This window comes from Populus euphratica, unplaced genomic scaffold (assembly GCF_000495115.2).
Source record: "Populus euphratica unplaced genomic scaffold, PopEup_1.0 scaffold4.1, whole genome shotgun sequence".
NCBI lineage: Eukaryota > Viridiplantae > Streptophyta > Magnoliopsida > Malpighiales > Salicaceae > Populus > Populus euphratica.
Genome location: NW_011499859.1, coordinates 476,917 through 495,366, shown reverse-complemented (window position 1 = coordinate 495,366; position 18,450 = coordinate 476,917). Strand labels below are relative to the sequence as shown.

Below are 18,450 nucleotides of genomic sequence, written 5' to 3'. Positions count from 1 at the left end.
TCCACGTCAAAAGTACTGAAACTCCATTTGAGATTAAAAAAAAAAAAATCGTACTATTCACAACAAAGAGTCCCATTCTCTGTGACTACAGACCTCCACCAACACAGCAAACCCAAACTAACTGACCAATAACTGCTCACCAAGTGGCATTATATGGTGTGCAACCTGAAACACATTAGATCCCCTCTCCCTTTCCAGCTCATCTCCGTTAGCCACCAAGATTCTCCTCGTCTTAGCCGAGCCACTATCCACAGCCGGCAAACCCGTCTCCGGCTCTCGACGCTTAGTCGTGACCCTAACTGGGTCCGGCTCATTGGACCCAATCTTATGTGGAAAATTAAGCAAAGCTTTCGAGCCACGCATTCTATAAGCCGCCCTATCATAAGCCAAACCCGCTTCCTCCGCGGTCTCGTAAGTCCCAAGCCACACTCTGGCACCATTCTTAGCCGGGTCCCTAATCTCAGCCGCAAACTTCCCCCAGGGTCTTTGCCTCACTCCTCTATAATGTCTCCCCTTAGCCACCACCTTCTTAGAAACAGCAGCTTCATTCAATCCAGCTTCTTGAACCAGTTTCCTGGGCTCGGCTTCCGGCTCCAGCTCACATCCCGGCTCGGCCTTAACGACACCTGTTGTTCTGGTTATTGTTGTTGTTGCAGTGGTAGCAGTGGGTGAAGTTAAGTCTAACGGTGACCATCCAAAACGAACAGCATCTCTGAGGGAATTGTAAATGACCATATCTTCAGAATCATCCACTTTTAATGGCAAGTCACCCCATGTCTCGGTTAGGCAAGAAATGAGAGAACTAAAGCTTGGACTTCTATGCTGACGATGATGAGACAGAGCACTAAACTCGTACAATGAGGTAACCTCGTTCATTTCTGTTTCTCTTTTGTGACAATCGAATTGAGGTAGAAGGTGTATGATTAATTTGTTGTGTTAGTTTCTGCAAGCGAGAGAGAATTGCGGTTGTTTTGCTAGAGGAGAGGAGAAGGGATGAAAGAAATCTTAGAATCCAATTTAGAAGAAGATTGGGGATTTGATAAGGGGGCGGTATATATATGTAGTCGGAGACGGAGGGGGAGGGTGAGGGGGGTGAATGGCAAGTTGGTGGTGATATTTTGTCGTCTTTATTTTAATTATTCTATTGCTAGTGCCAATGTGCACTTAATTGCCTTTTTTTAAAAAAAAAATTTGTGTGTGTTTCGATGAAATTTCAATCCACAAGTGGGCAAATGGAGAGGGGTGGTTCATGGTTGTCCCTTTGTTGATAATGCGGGGGGGTGATGCCATTATCTCACGTCATCCATTCGCCATAACCCATGCTCGAGGGCATCTAGAAAAAGAATTTTTGTGTTTCACATTTGGCTGAGGTGGAGTGGCTATGTCCAAGTAAAAGGTTCAAACCGGTAAGAACAGGGTTGTTTCTAAGCAATGAAGTATGAAGAACTGGAGATATAATTCCAAATTAACTCATGATTATTGGGGCAATTCCTCGAGGATTATGGGGGCAGTTCCATATTAACTCGTAATTATTGCTAGTTGATATTGCAGGGTGAATGGAATTGACCGCAGTGCACAAGTAGGAGCGTTATCATACCATTTGGCTTTAAATATCGTTCCGTACAAATGGCAGCAACTTGATTCATCTAAAAGAATGTACATCGCAAAAGGGAATGGACAAAGCGTGATAGGGACGTAGTGTAGGTACATTAGCCCTAGCCATGATTCGTGACTTCCCGAGGATAAGAGCTCCGAAGTCAATCTTAATAGGACCAACAACCACTATAGATTGCTGTACAATGTTAACATCCAAAATGGAAAACCTTGTCCCACGTGTTTGGCTTTAGAAAACCTTGCTTTATTCAAGTATTTCTTCTTCTTCTTCTTCCTTCTCTTCTACGAGAACATCATATGGTATTGTTTTTAAAATAAGAAAAAAAAATACAACAAATATCTATAAAAAAATCATGATTCTATGATTTTTACACGATCAGAGAAAAGGATATTAATCCAAGAAGATCATTTAAAGATTATAATAAAAAATTAATAAATATTTATTCCCATTGGATATCTATGAAGAGTATTTTTTTATGAATGAATTGCGTGTTAGTTTATATATAATAATTCACCAAATAATTTTAAATATTGCCATGAGAAGTATAATCTTGTTAAAAAAATACTATGGAACAATTGGATAAATTTTAAAATCTTATTTTAATTATTTTAGTTATAGTGAATTTCAATCCAAACAAAAAAAACAACTAAAAAAACTAAGAAATCATTTAAAAAGAAGTTACGCAATTGGGCTCGAGGGAATAGACCCTCATATTTGGGCTAAAATAAAAAGTCATAGCGTGTTTGGCTTTATCCTTCTTTTTAAAACTAGGGATGGCAAGTTTTTTTTAATAAAACAAACAACACGGCATCCATCAAAGTAGGTAATGTGTCCTTCAATGGTGTAGTTTACGACCACCTCTAATATCTAGACAGTTAGGTTTCGAATTTCAGGATCTCAGCCTATTTTCACCTAAAATTACCTCTAGAATATCCTAAAAACATTAATAAATTTACTTTCTTATCCCAAAACGACCCATGTCACTTTAAAAATAAAAAATCGAACTAAACAAAAACCTTAATAAATTTATTTTCCTTATCCCAAAAACACCCCATATCACTTTAAAATTAAAAAATTAAACTAAATCCAAAAGCTTTAACGTATCTTGATTTTATTTTACTGACATATTTGAGACAAAAAATCGTCTTAATTGAACATACAAGGTTGTTATATTTTATTTTATTTTCAAAATATGGTTGACCAGATTTTTCTCTCTCCTCTTTCTTTTTCCATGACTTTCCCTCTCTTATTGCAACATGCAAGATTTAAATCGTGAAAAGAAATTGAAGTTTTGGATCAAAAGCTAAAATCTTGAAATAGCAGGGGCTAGAGATATAAAAAAATCCAGTTTTTAGGTAACAAACTGAATATTTTCATGCCATTTGGATAGTAAAAACTAAAAAGGGCTCTGTTTTTTTAAGGTATTAATTTTGATCTTTATTTTTTAAATTTCTCTAACTATAATCTAAAATTTGATTTGATCATATTAATCTTTAATTTAATGTTAAAATGTCCTTGGACACATAACACATACGAAAGCATGCAATATGAAACAAAATTCAATAAATAAAGGCATCGTTATACCACTCTTAAGGATGAAATTGTGAGGAAAGAAAATTCAATGACCGAATTGAAAAAAATGGGATTTAAAAGGGAAAAAATGGCTATAAACAATAACATGATCAAATTTAGTTTACTAGCAGTAACGACCTGCAATCATTTAGCCTATATTATTTGGCAAAGAGGTTGGTGGCGATGGCACTGGTCCGAGTTTTTGGAGTTATGAGATTTCAGGAGTGTGGAAGCTTTTGAATTGGTGAGAAAATCGAGAATGTTTGTTTAGAAGCACGGAGTAGTAAAAGTTTCTTACACGCATAAATTATACACTATGCGACTGTGATGCTATAAAGTTCTTTTGCAAAAAAAAAAAAAAAAAAAAACAAAATATCAGTAATAAATGTTTCTAGAGGTGCACACGTATATATTATAATTATAAAAGAAACTAAAATATAAGGCATTTTTCTACAGTGTTTTGTACTGTTCATCAAGATATAAAATATTGTAAATTGCACTGTAGTGAATACTGCAATTATAACTAGTCATGTGACATGAAAAGTTCAAATTGGTCCTTGAAGTTTTTTTTATTTTTTTATTCATGTGATTCTTATAGTTTTAGGTGTTTATGTTTCAGTTCTAAACATTCTTGAATATTGAATGAAAAAAAAGAAAGTTGTCAAGAAATAAAAAAAAAAAAAAAGACAAAAAGATTTTGAGGGACCGTATTTCATCCATAATAAAGGTAGATTTTAGTGTCCACAGCCTCATTTTGAAAAGGAAAGTTTAATAAAGATGATTTTGTTTTTTAATTGCGCCGGAAAAAAGTAGATTAGGATCTAAGCTCTTTTTTTTTCATTCATTTTGATTTCTAGTTTTTAATACTAATTAGATAGTGTTATGGAAATAAAAACATAATCGTTGATTTTCATATGATGTTTTAGAGTGGTTTTCGATAAAAATAAATTTAAGTAGGTTTTAGAGATCTGGAAATTTTAACCTTGTTTTTCTAGTCATCAAAATATATTTTAAATAATAACATATTATTTATCTAGGTTAATGACATGATATTCTTTTATTTTTTTCAAAAAAAAAACCCGACATCAACAAATTATTATTTATCTATTTTCTTTTAAAAAAAAAACAAAATTAGACAAACAAGCCTATTCATACAAGCCTATGCACACATCAATCTTTCCTTATAGACGGTGCGCAGGCCTGTCATGGCAAGCCTGGTCGTACCTCGGCTATCCTTTGATAATCAAGCATGTTTGGCTTCATTTTTTTATTCATCATCTTTATTTTTAATTAATTATCTTATTTAAAAAAATTAAAAAAATCACTTTAAGTTGAATTTCTAAGATAATATTTACAAATTTATCCTATTATTCCATGATTTTTAAATAAAATTAGAGCTTCTATGGTATATTTAAATGATTGAGATTTTTATGAATATTTATTAATTGTCCTAATGTTTTATTCAAAAAACCACGTTATTGATGATTAAAAAAAAAGCCATGGTTTTGTCAAAACAAAAAATAAATACATGAATACATAAAAAAGGAATTTTGACTAAAAACACATTTTTTTCAAGAATTTAAATCTTTGAATTCCTTACAAATTTCTATTCTAACTGCCACAAAAGTAGATAAAAATATTATAAAAAGGAACCTCGTGTCATTGCGAGGCAAAATGACTAGAGTATAAAGAAGACAGTAAAGACGTGGGTGGGATCCGAATTATTTAATTAAATTAAAAAACCCAAACTATATAAATAATAGAATGTGCTGACAGTGAATCAAAATGATCCAATAATTTTCAAAAGACAAGCTATATAAATAATTAATGTGAAGTCAAATACGCACCTTCCGAGTAACTTCAGAACTCAACCGTTGTTTAATGCTGAAAATTGAATATTTGTTAAGAAATGGCTGTGGCAGATCAAGAACGTGATTTTGTTTTTATTCTAATCTCATATTTTTAAATTGCAAAATGATGGTTTTGGGTTGAATTATTAGTCGTCGAGAAATCTGGGTGCTGCGTGAGATGGGTTTGGCGGGCGAGAGATTATCCATGTAAGAGCATCTCCAATGGAGAAGCCAAATGGATAGCCAAAAATAAAAAATTAATATTTTAGTTTTTTTTGCTTGTTTTACACATTCCAATGGAGAAGTCAAACAAAATGCTAAAATACTTTTTCTCTCCCACAAATGCTATTTCTACATATCTCTTTAAAGAGCCAAAACCAACAAAGTGGGACCACTAAAAAAATAAACCAATTAAATGTAGATATATAGAAAAAAAATAGCATTAAACAATATTAAGAAATAATAAAACACTTATTTTTTTCACTCTAATATAAATGGCTCTTCAAATGACTTTTTTCCATTGAAATAGATATAGTAAGATAAGCTATATTTATACTATTTAAAATGTTATTTTATCAATTTAGCTTTTTAAAATAACATTTTGGACCATATCTATACCTTTATATTGTTGAAAGCGGAATGGTATGTTCTCCCTATGAAATCACAGCTGATAATTTAGACCCTCCCAGTCCTTGCATGGATCAATAATAATAATAATAATAATAATAATAATAATATTGATAATAATAATAATAATAATTCAGTTTGAAAAATCACATCCCAGAACAAGAACCAATACTCCAAGTTGCAAGCTAATGGATGGCGTGTCAAAACAGAGTGAGATGGCCAAGAACGTACAGCCACATGCAACTAATTAATATCCACTTTTTTCAAACATTTGAAATTGAACAATCTTTATTATATTACATGGTCTTGGTGCTTGATTCAAAAGTTTCCCTGCTTCCTGTTTCGGTATATATATTCTAGCCGTGAGTGAGATTTTTTTTTCCAAAAAAAAAATGTATATATATGTGTATAAACTTTTTCAACGTATTCTTGTAATTAAAAAAATTCAAAATAAAAATTAAAAAAATTATATATGTATATATAATTAAAAAATTAAAAATTATGTATCTTAATAAATTAAAAAAATTACAAACAATAAATAAAATTAAAATTAAAAAAGTTGGAGATCATGATAAAAAAGTCACAAATAAAAATTACAAGAAAACCCAAGCACATGGATAAGCCTTTAAGCCTAAGCTTGTGTGTCTTTATTAAGTTTTTTTTATTATTATTATTGTTGTTGTTTTAAAAGAACAAGTAACCTATTTTTTTCAAAAATTACATGCAAAAACCGAGATTATGGCCACTCTTATGATTGTTGAAAAATCAAAAAAGTATTTATTTTGTCATAAAAAACTTAATTTTTAAATTATTTCAACTCAAAAACATCTCATTAATACCTACAAATCAATCTATCAACTTAAAATGTTTTAAAAAAATCAAAATTAAAATGGGTTAGATTTATCTTTCTTGGTCTGGATCTGTTTTTTCAGGTAATATTGAAGTTCTAAATAATTATCATTAAACTTTTATTATGTCATGCAACCATTGGACATTAAAAAAATTTCATTTTAATGGCTAAAAATGGTTTTACCAGTATTTTTTTCTCATTGATAGAATTTAGAGATGTTTTTTTTATCTCTTTCTAATAAAAAACTAAAAAATAATAAAAATAAACTTTTATACAAAAACTATTTTTTAATTTAAAAAGACCTAAATACTATATTCTGTGTTATTCTTAAAATTTAAGGATTTAATTATATTTTTCATAAAATATCTAGCAAGGCATCTATGTTAGCGTCGTTTTTGTTTTGGTTTTTTTTTTCACTTTTTATCTAAAAAATAAAAAATGATTGATTTTTAATTAGAATTAAATTGTGAAAAAATTAAACTTTAAGGATTAAAATAAATTATTAAAAAATTCAAAGCATATCCACCCTGCCTGCTACATAAGTGTGTACAACTACAATTAAAAACTCACGTGGTGCGGTTCCAGCTGCTGCACGGTCGGGGATTCCATAAGTTGTTTCGTGCCGCAAAGTTTTAAAGTCAGCTACTCAATGAAAGCTGGAACCTATGAAGAGGAATGAATAATTCTCGATTCACCCAAAAACGGGCACTTCTTAACTAATATACCGAATTCTCCTGCAAACGCAACTTATTTACAAATTAATCTAAGATGAAGATTTAAAAAATAAAATTGATCTATAAAACTATTCATATCATATCATATCATTTTGAGTAAATGTAAGATATATCTTTCGCTACATTAGCTCCAGTAATTAGCGAGTTTGTTTTCCATTTTATTACTTGGTCTGAGTTCAAGAAGAGCTTATGAAAAATAAAATCTTTCTTAAATTTTATTTAAAACTCGATAAAAAAAAAATTCGATTTTGATCTATAAAAGCTAACTCTAAAAAGCTGTCATTGTTGGTGGACAAAAAAAAAAAAGAAATTGTCGTTTTGGACTATCCCAAACCACAGGGACCAAACGAAAAAAGAAAGAATAAAAAGGCCCATTATTAAAGCTAAAGGGGAGCCATATCTGTCGTTCACGTGCATTGTTTAAAGGCGATTGGACAACTGGGAGGCTAAGAGTGCTTCACGTGCTGGAGCGTCTAATACACGTGCCATCCAATCTTTTCCTTTCCTCTGCCTCAGTCCCTAGTTTTTATACAAAGTCCCAGTTCAATCTCCAAAGTTTAATTAACAGATGAAATGGAATAAAAAAAAGAAGCAAGGGAAGTTGTTTTTTATAATGTTTTTTATTTAAAAATATATTAAAATAATTTTTTTATTTTTAAAAATTATTTTTGATATTAGCATATTAAAATAATTTTAAAACACTAAAAAGATATTAATTTAAAATAAAAATTTTTAATTTTTAATTTTTTAAAAATATAAAAATAAATAAATAGAGCCTTAAACCTCACTATAAACAAACGTAGCCTCGTAATCGAACCGTCTCAAGTAAATTCCCAAGAAGCCCAGCAATTAGCACACTCTCATGGCTTCTTTCAAATTATTATTATTATTATTATTTCAGGGGACTGAAATTATCCATAGACTTCGGTATTCCGTGGCATGGGCTTCAAATTGAATACGGGTTGGGCTGAGAAGACAAACTGGGCCTTTGAATGACAGATGAGCGACAACTCAACAATGCCACCGCCATGACTATCAAACATTTTCTCTTACGTGAAGCAACCTTGGATTGGAGGGTCATTATCAATGAGTTAGCAAAGCAAGAATTGGTCTCAACAAATCACAGACCAGCTAGCGATTAAGTAGAAAAACATCAACGTAAACTCTAAGTAATATAGGCCAATTGATTAAGGTTTAAGTTTATTTTTTCAGAAATTATTAGTTTAAATATCCTAAATTTTAGAATTAATAAAAATTTACATAATTATTAACTTCAATATTTCAAAAGATTTATTAAGATTTATATAAATTGATCTTAATAACACAATTAAAAAAAAAACAAAAACCAACGTTAAACAAAAAGCATCGAGGTTCCACACCATGGCCACAAATTGAACACCAACTTGCTAGCAAGTTGACGTGGGTGGGGCTAAGAAATTTGCAAGTGGAAGCATGTTTGCTATGCTTGCGGCCATAAACAACAAAAAAATTATTGAAAAGTTGGCTCTTTGGGTGACCATAAAGTCAATATTCAAACCACGTGGTTATTTTGAATTTGGTCTCAAGAGCCACAGTTTTAAGCCGCTTACGTTTCCCTATAGATTATTTATATTTCTTGAAATAATTTTAATTAATCTGGTTACGATCATTAAAAAAATATATATATATATACGCAGAAATCCCCTCATTAATGGCTCCCTTTATCAAAAGAGAAATATAGCAGAGCAAATTATAGCCCTTTGCGAGGTTGCCTGTTCAATGAATGGAGAAAGCATGAAATCCTCCATTGTAACATTGTCATCTTCGATCGGCCGGCAGGTTAGAAGATTCTCCGGGCTCGCCAATGATTTGATCAAATTAATATCAAGTATATATCTTCTCATTCCACGTGTACATAAAAGTTAATTTATTTTCTTCAAACGCAAGGTTAAAGCAGTTTTGAAACGTTGTCGTCAAAGGGTCAATAAGTTGAAGATTAAAAGGCAATTAAAAAAAAAAAAAACGAAGATTCTTACAGCTTACGAAGGCGTCTATAATCAATGGACGAGAGAAAGATAAAAAGCATCCATGCCTACTGCTGCCTACATCAATTATTTTAATTTATAAAAGGTTAGAAGTCATCGCCATTGATGGTGTTCTTATCTTGAAATTGTAATTCCCCTCGTGGGATTTGAATTAATCCAATCAACCATGTCGACGTGGAAGATTTTTTTAATTCAATCCTGACGAGACACTAAACTGGTAAACACAAGTTCCTTTTTTTTAATCTTAATTAGTTGTTGTCATTAGGTTATACAATCCAAGAATTTCAAAACGACGCTTCCAGAACTTTATTTTTAAATAAAAGAGTTGTGTTTCTTTTGGCAAAGTATTATTTATTTTGTTTTTTACTTTGATTTTTTTTATTATTTTCTTTTCTTTTTTAAGTTTCAATTATAAACTAAAAGAGGAATAAGTTTCCCCGTACCCTTATTTGCAAAAACCTCTTCATTGAAGTAGCGATTTGTTTTTCTTTTTTAATTTATATTTTCAATCAACGTTTTCCTTTTGATTTCTTCTATTAGATTTTTTATTTAATTATTAAATTATCATGATATAGATTACAAGTTTGACAGGTTAATTCAGTTGACTCGAATTTTTTTATAATTATTTTTTATAATTTTATCCTTTAATATTAATTTGATTGAGAATTAAACTTCATAAATTATTTTGTTTATTTTTCATTAGTTTATCCTACTCTTATGATATGAGGATAGTGCTTAATGAGTTAAGCTGAGTTGACTCGGGTTTTTTTGTATCTTTTATTTATTTGAATTTTTTATTTTATAATTCAATATTGGATCGGTTAGAGATTAAGTTTTATAATCTTATTTGATTATTTTTTTTTAAATTTCATCGTTTAACATTAAATCCGACAAAGACAATTGAAAATTAAGTTTTATAATTTGTTTTGACCTTTTCTTTATAAGATTATCTCAATTTCAAAATCAAAATCATAGATCTGACATGTTAACTTCGATTATATCAGATTATTTTCTTTTTTATATAAGGTTATCTCAGTCTACTGATCCAGGTCATGAGTTTGGTAGATTCATGCATGTTGTTTTTTATGTTTTTTTCATTAATTTTTTTTTAATTTTATCCTTTAATATTGAGTTGGATTGGAATTAGAACTTGTAATTTGTTTTGATTTGTTTTCGTGGGGTTATCTCGGTCTTATGACTCGGTTACAACTTTAACATGTTAACTCAGGTTATTTTTTTAGATTTCTTTAATTTTTTTTTAATTTCATCATACAATATTGAATTGATTAGAAATCAGGCTTCATAATTTATTTTGATTTGTTCCATATGATGTTATTATAGTCTCATAACCCGGATCATAAATTTGACACATTGACCTGAGTTGTTCCAAATTAATCAGTTATTTTTTAGATTTTTTTAATTTTTTTTAATTTTATCATTCAATATTGAATTGATTAGAAATCAGGCTTCATAATTTATTTTGATTTGTTCCATATGATGTTATTATAGTCTCATAACCCGGATCATAAATTTGACACATTGACCTGAGTTGTTTCAGATTAATCAAATATGTTGTTATTTTAATATTAAAAAAATATAACATCTTGAAATTTTGTTTAATTAAATATTGTTTTTTCAAGTTGCACATGTTATTTTTGGATCAACAAATCAATCAAGTTACATCAAGTAAACACTCACATAATTTAATATATCTTATTGTTAGGAAAAAAAATAACATTTGAATCTTTTTTTACATTTAAAAAAATTAACTCAACCCAAAACTAGTTAATCATTGCATATTCGGTTTTCCTCATCCTATTCGTGAACAATTAAATTCTTTGTTTATAGAAAAGCATGGATTTATTTGTTAGAATGAAAAATTACATTCCTTTCTTTTTTCTTTTTCCTTTTTCACATATTAAATAAAACAGATGGAGAGGCAAGCAGAGTTACAGTGAACCTCACAGTAAGCCCATAGAAATGTTGTCGCTTCATGGCTTGTGGATGGAAGGAGCCAGGAAACAGAGTTCACAAAAACCACAGACCCCCACGAGTAATAAAAAAATACTTCAACGTCCACTACGAGACAAGACGATCAACCTAGCTAGACTTCCTACTCTAAAATCCCACTTTGGATTTTGCCATATGATGCTTCCTCTCACCAGCCAGGAACCTCAAACGAAACCTCCCTCCCCGCTGTGTCCTTCTGGTTTCTTAAAATTCTACGCTTATATATATACACTTCTCACTCCATTTCCACTCTCAAGGAAATCAAACCTTCACTTCTCTCCCACTCTTTGAATTCAATTTCCAGTTCTGCAGCTTCAGCTCTTTATTTCTGATCTTAAATTTCAATCCTCCTCCAGTAAGTACCCCGGAAAACAAAAGAAAATTAGAAGAGAAATTAACCCCTCTGTCAATTATGGCATCTTTTGATGAAGCTTCAGCTTTGGAACTCATTAGGGAGCACCTCTTGACTGACTTTGCTTCCATGGACAGCTTAATCACCAATCTTGATGATCTTTGCAGTACTTCCAGCTCCGGTAGTACTACTGACTACATCAAGACCGAATCAACAGAATTCGATCCCTTTGATCAATCAGAGCAGCCACAACCCAAGCTGCAGAGTCAATCTAGCATCGAATCCAAGCCTCAAGCCTCACCAAAGTCTCCAAGCACTCTAAGCCAGAGAAAACCATCCATGATCAAGAACATCGCAATTCCTCCACCAGCAACCTTGAACATGACCCCACAAGTAGTACAGCCAGTGGTGACCAAGGCAGATTGTTCAAGTGAACAAGAAAGGCATTACAGGGGTGTTAGGCGTAGGCCATGGGGCAAATATGCAGCTGAGATCCGTGACCCTAACAAAAAAGGAGCTCGTGTATGGCTTGGAACATTTGATACAGCCATTGAAGCTGCAAAAGCTTATGACAGCGCTGCTTTCAGGCTACGTGGAAGTAAAGCAATCTTGAATTTCCCTCTTGAAGCTGGAAAGTCTAATTCTCAGCAACCTGAACAATTCTTGGAAACTTCAAGCAAGAAAAGAAAGATTGAAGAAATAGAGAGTAGTATGGAAAGTACTAGTTCTGTGATCACTAATAAGGTGGCGAAGAGGGAAAGTTCTTCGCCGGAAACTGAGGTCAAAGCAGCGGCTACGGATCCATTAACGCCGTCAAGTTGGAAGGGGTTCTGGGATGGTGAAGTCATGGGGATATTTAATGTGCCACCACTATCACCGTTATCCCCCCATCCTTCATTTGGGTATTCAAGGCTGATGGTTGTTTGAATGATTGACGGTCAACATGTCGTTTGGATGGTTGGTTTGCTGTTTGCTAAATTAGGAAAAATCTGATGGCCAAAAGTGTCGCGGATTAAGTAGAGATTAGGAAGTTTCTATACATAGCTATATATAATTAGTAGGGTTCATATACGCAGCTATGATTGCGTTTGTTGAAGATGTTAAGTTTTGTAAGATTGCATTTCTTCTTTGATTGCATTTATTCAATGGAATGGATTTTGTATTTTTTTGTCTAAAAGTCACAAAATGATAAGTATTTATTTAGTTCATAATTAAAAAAATTACAAAAAGCTGAACTTGTAAAAGATGGAAAAGCAATCCTGGAATCTAAACTTGACAATTATTAAAATTTAACTTTATCAAAATTAGTTAAGCATACTTGTACAAGATATGCAATCTCAAATTTGTAATTAATCCCTCTTTACTTTGTATAAAATGACTAACTTTAATTAGTCTCACATAATTCTAACAGTTTTTTCTTGTCTAAGAAGAAGAAGAATGAATTGAAAAAACAAATCTAAGAAAAATCAACAATAAATGAAGAAAAAAATTCAAGAAAAATCTACTCCTTTACGCCCATCAAAACAGTTATTTATAAAACTTGAGAATCAAAGCATTAGATTCTCATAATTAATGAATCTTCGTAACTAATGAATGTTTATAGTTTGTGAACTAGTATTAATTATATTTATTTTTATTATATAATTAACATATTAATTCATGTAATGTTACATGTATGCAGTTTTGTAATGATCGTTTATTCTTAAAGAAAAATATAAAGGTTTATCTGGCAAATATGAAGAGATAAAGAATTCTTATTTCTTATCAATAAAAATAAAATAAAAGTCATATGAAGAGATAAAGAATTCTTATCTCTTATCAGTAAAAATAAAATAAAAATCATCACTTCACTTAGTATTCTGGTTACTAGAAACCCTGATTGATCTCAAAATAGTATTCTGGTTACTAGGAACCCTAATTGATCTCAAAGATAGAATACGGAGACTAGTTACGTAAATAAATGTATTAACATTCCAAATATGCCCTACCTAAGATAAGCTGCATTGTTTTGTTATCTGATAAAATCTAAAGTCTTATTATGGTTTCTAATTATCGGTTTGTCTATAGTTTAAGAAAAATCCTCTTTTGTAAAGAGATCCTTATCTTATTGGGTAAAAATATAATTGTTCTATATTGTTAAAAGAAAACACCTTTTTAATATCGATAATATATTTTATGTATAACTTCATAATTTTTGATACTAAAACAAACAGAATAAAGTTTTTGAAATTTTAGTCAAAACTTTAATAAACTGATTATTAAAGTTAAAATGCATGCTAAAATATTGTTTTTTGGTGTATGAAAAACATAATATGATTTTTTTAGCTTTGAAACACTTGGCCGTATGCACAAAAATATTTTAATTTTTTTTTTGTATTTTAAAAGTTTTGATGAAAATCAAATATTTTAATATTGAATTTGTATTTTTACAGTATAAAAATATAGACCAATATTAAACAAAATAGTGTAAAACAAAACGTGTGAAAATCACAAAGTTATAAACATATAATTTTTTTTGCTGGGTCGAACCTAGCCACAGTTGTTTGGTTGGACAGGAATCGGCCCAAGATCTATAGACTGGGCTAAGCCCAATCAACCTCAACTGGTTACTGTGTATGAGCAGAGTAACCAGCTTCACCTCGCCAAGCAAGACGTATATGGTGCACGTGTGACATTACATGAACCAAAATTTAAAGATGATATATTTTTTTAATATTAAAATAACAATATGTTAGATTGATTTGGGACAACTTAGGCCAACGTGTCAAATTTTATGATTTCTTTCTATCTTTCCAACTTCTCTTTTGTGGTTTCTTTTTTCTGCTTTCTTCCCCTGTATTTATAAGAAAAATAGGAGAGAGAGAAAGGCAAGGGTAGCCACTGTGCATCTGTCCCAAAAACCATTAGAGGAGCATATCCTTTTTGTTTTTTTCACCGTCCCATGGTGGCCCACGGGTCAGAGTTTATGCAAATGGGGTTAAGGTTGTCGTCTTTTTGATGTTTAGGAGAGGGGGAAAGGAGAGAAGTCGGTGAAAACAGGGAAATAAAACTTTTTTCTTTCTATGTTTTCTGCGCGTCTAGGGGAAGAAGAAATGCTTGAATGACATCGTTTTGAGCTCTTTTTTTTTAACAGTATATAAAATGAAGCCGTTTTAGGCAAAACGCATTGTTTTATTTAAATGAAAAAGGTGCCAAACTTATGTCAAAGTACAAATCAGTCCTCAATTTGTGATTTATTCAATCGTGTCCTTAATTGCAATTTTGATTTTAAAAATCAATTCAATTGCATCCCTACCAAATTCAATCACAAGCCTTGAAGTTGGCTGCCTTTCTCAAATTGATTCTTGGTCTCAAATTAGTATAATTTGACCCTCAATTGAGCAATAAACTTCTAATTTCTTTAATTTGCCCCTTGATTTGGTTTAATTGCAGCTCCTCTATTTACATGTATTTTTTATTTTAGTTTTTGGTTTTGGATTTCTTCAAGTTAGTCCCTAATTGGCCATCAAACTTTAGTATTTATGTAATCAAGCATCTGATTTGATCAAATTAACTCTTAAAAATTATATTTTGACCCCAAAACTTGAATTTATTCCAATTAAAGCCCAACTTAACTCTAAAATTAATTTTTCTTGCAATTAAACCCTCTATAATTCAATTAAACTTTAAATAAAATTTAATTGTGTTCATAAACATTTGATTTTGGACTTTTCTTTCTCATATTGAATTTTTTTTGTTAATAAAACTCTCATCAGTCAACAAAATATTGTTAAATTTTAATCTTTATATTTTTGAATCTCTTTTAATTGTTATATTTTTTTGATAATATTTTTTATTTTTTTGTATTTTTTGAAGAGAGAAAATGTGAATCAAGGAATAACCCAAAAATAAATTATGACATGTAATAAGATATTTTAAAGTCTAAAAAAATTATTGACCAAATAATAATTTAATAATAAAATATTTTTCATTAATCAAACTTAAATGCAAACTCATAAACCTCGATGCCTAATATTCAAAGCTATTTTTAATGTGAATCTTTAACTTTTGCTATTTAAATGTTTTTTTTAAATAATTTTTCATTTATTTTTAATTGATTTCCACATGTTTCATATTAAAAAGCTTATGTTGGACTACAAATTCTAAGCATGATTTTAACTCTAAATATAAGTAGATCTCGTTTTTAATTGGGCTGTAACAGACCCATTTACATATTTTATAGAACCAATTCTAACATATTTCCCTAGAGTTCAAACTTTTTTGGTTTATCTGTCATAATATCTCAAGCTAGAATTATCGACATTGATCAGCAATTTTCTGTATACTCTTATGCTGGAGATTTTTCTTATTGGTTTGACTGACAAGGAGAATTTCTGGAGCAGATATTGAAGCTCAGGTGAATGTCGCCTAAACATCTTGGTAATGGCTAATTGTTTTGGGATTTTATGTATTTTGATAAGGGAAACATGCTATTTATGGTACTTGGCACAAGCAAGTTCGCTGAAAAGAAAAATTTATCTGACTGGGAACGTGAGGAAACCAAGTTCTGCGTTCATTAAACCAGGATCTGCACAATGAATGCAGCATAGCAGCTTCTTTGTAGCTTCATAAATTTAGCTCACCGACAAATTTACTTGACTTCCCTGAAGTATGTAAGTAACTCAAGTTTCTATTAATTCATGTGTGCCTTGTATGCTCTTCTTTATAGCCCATTCTTCCTCCTCTATTTGGAATATCAAAACGCTATTACTCTAGAAAGAAAAAAGAAAAGAAAAGTTGAGTAAAAGCTACCTTTATGAATATGTTACCAGAGAAAAGGATGACAAAAGTGAGTTGAGAAGGTAAAATTTTGGGAAGTTTACTTCAACTGCACCTTCGCTATTTACATCTCCATCACTCATCAACTAGACTGATCAAGTACAGAAGACTAGTAAACGGACCTAATTTATGCAGGTTCATGAATGCTTGTGTTGGCCCAGATAGCTGATGAATCGAATGGATACCAATATACCATCAGCCTTTTCACAGCGTTGCATCTGGTCATTTTACTTCAAATTTGGGAAGGCTGACAGAGAGGAATGATGTGGGATCTTTGATGAGCTTAGTTCATAGTGGAACCCACCATAACCAGCCTAGTTGCTAAATCTGCCCCCCTCCTAAACAAGTCAAGATGTAAACAGACAACATGCATAATAGACACCAAGCACAAGTTGTGCATAATAGACACACCAGGCACAAGTTTCGCATAATAGACACACCAGGCACAAGTTGTGCATAATAGACACCAAGTACACGCACAACACCAAAACTAGATGATATTTTCCTCCCGGCCCAATTTGAAACAAGCCTTAGTCCCCCCAACCCTCAACTTGTCCCCATTAATGAGGATTTGGATAAGATGACCCGAATCCAGCTCCAAAACCTGGGTAAAAACCGTGTGCCATCATGCTCCACGATGCAGTAAACCTGCTGCATCAAATAAATTCAGGGAGTCCCATTTGATGTTGATTTTCCGATGCAAAAGTAGCAACTAGGATTCACTCCCTATATATAAAAACTAATTGATTGCCACCCATATTCCATATAACAACTTTTTTGGCTCATTTTTTCTGTCTCTAAAAAATGGCAACCCCGGAAGAATCCTCAACATTAGAACTCATAAGAAAACATCTTCTTGGAGACTTCACCTCCACAGACGAGTTTATCAGTAATCTTGAGTCCAGTATAGCCAGTGTCTCTGTCAAACTAGAGAGCTCCCTTTCTGGGTCAGAACCCAACTCCCCAGTATCCGACCAAAGTTACCATAGTACCCAAGAAGCCTATAGCTTTGAAATAAAACCTGAAATCATAGACTTGACACCTCCTGAGCCCGTGTTTTCAGGTTCAAGTAATCAGTACCCGCCACCTGAACCTGTAAAGATGACAGATAAAGGAGAGACTGTAAGGCATTACAGGGGGGTCCGAAGAAGACCGTGGGGCAAGTTTGCAGCAGAGATCCGTGACCCTATCCGGAAGGGAAGTCGGGTTTGGTTGGGTACTTTTGACACTGATGTTGATGCTGCAAAAGCTTATGACTGTGCTGCATTCAAAATGAGAGGCAGGAAAGCAATCCTGAATTTTCCTTCGGAGGCTGGACTATCCAGCCCGCCGCCAGCCACAGGCAGGAAGCGAGGAAGATCGAAGCGAGAAGAGGTGCTGCCGGAATCTGTTGATGTGTCAACGGAAAATTGGAATGTAAAGTGGAGTGGAGAAGTAGAGGAGGGTGTTTCAGATGAGGAGCAACTGTCACCGTTAACCCAAGAAACCATGTTGGCAAGGCTTTCTTAAAATGAACAAAAGCTCACCACGTCAGCCATGCCTATGATCAGAGAAACAAAATCTAATCCATAGTTGGCTTGGAATCAAAACTCGTCCACCTATCCAATTCCTTCAGGTTGAATGTATTGTTTGCGTAAATAATCGTGTGATTAGGGTGATGTCGGAGTGTTAAAATGTAAATGCTGGTAGTACCATGAATGAATGAACAGAATTTTGTCAAAAAATCTAAGGCATGGGGGTGCCTTGAATCTCTTGCCTTATTCTCTCTCTTTCCATTTTGATTTTCGTTCCGTGACTCGGTCTGTGAAAATAAACGCAACATTGTCAATTCTAATAATTCCATCATCTTTAAGTAAAGCCCCGTCAGCTGAAAGACTTCTATGCCTAATTCTAATGTTAATCTCATAAACTGACTTGGATATTTTCTCAAGCGATGATGTCTTTTACTTTCCTATTGAGAAAGATATCTACCCAAACAGTGGTGTCATAAAGTGAGCA

The 18,450-nt window shown here is 32.1% G+C and overlaps 3 protein-coding genes across 3 annotated transcripts; 2 read left to right on the top strand and 1 right to left on the bottom strand.

Annotated features, from left to right (window-relative positions):
* On the bottom strand, nt 1-1,189 carry LOC105124170 (ethylene-responsive transcription factor 2-like). Its single transcript, XM_011024063.1, has one exon. It carries the CDS (start codon nt 874-876, stop codon nt 118-120), a length of 759 nt encoding a protein of 252 aa, XP_011022365.1. The 5' UTR covers nt 877-1,189; the 3' UTR covers nt 1-117.
* A 10,204-nt stretch (nt 1,190-11,393) lies between these two features.
* On the top strand, nt 11,394-12,811 carry LOC105124169 (ethylene-responsive transcription factor ERF105-like). The gene has a single exon (XM_011024062.1). It carries the CDS (start codon nt 11,695-11,697, stop codon nt 12,559-12,561), a length of 867 nt encoding a protein of 288 aa, XP_011022364.1. The 5' UTR covers nt 11,394-11,694; the 3' UTR covers nt 12,562-12,811.
* A 3,767-nt stretch (nt 12,812-16,578) lies between these two features.
* On the top strand, nt 16,579-18,181 carry LOC105124167 (ethylene-responsive transcription factor ERF106-like). The gene has a single exon (XM_011024061.1). The coding sequence runs from the start codon at nt 17,257-17,259 to the stop codon at nt 17,959-17,961; it is 705 nt and encodes a 234-aa protein (XP_011022363.1). The 5' UTR covers nt 16,579-17,256; the 3' UTR covers nt 17,962-18,181.
* Nucleotides 18,182-18,450: the final 269 nt, after the last annotated feature.

What these genes read in the sequence shown, in the direction of transcription:
- LOC105124170 (XM_011024063.1), bottom strand. Translation starts at nt 876, where the DNA reads ATGAACGAGGTTACCTCATTGTACGAGTTTAGTGCTCTGTCTCATCAT.
- LOC105124169 (XM_011024062.1), top strand. Translation starts at nt 11,695, where the DNA reads ATGGCATCTTTTGATGAAGCTTCAGCTTTGGAACTCATTAGGGAGCAC.
- LOC105124167 (XM_011024061.1), top strand. Translation starts at nt 17,257, where the DNA reads ATGGCAACCCCGGAAGAATCCTCAACATTAGAACTCATAAGAAAACAT.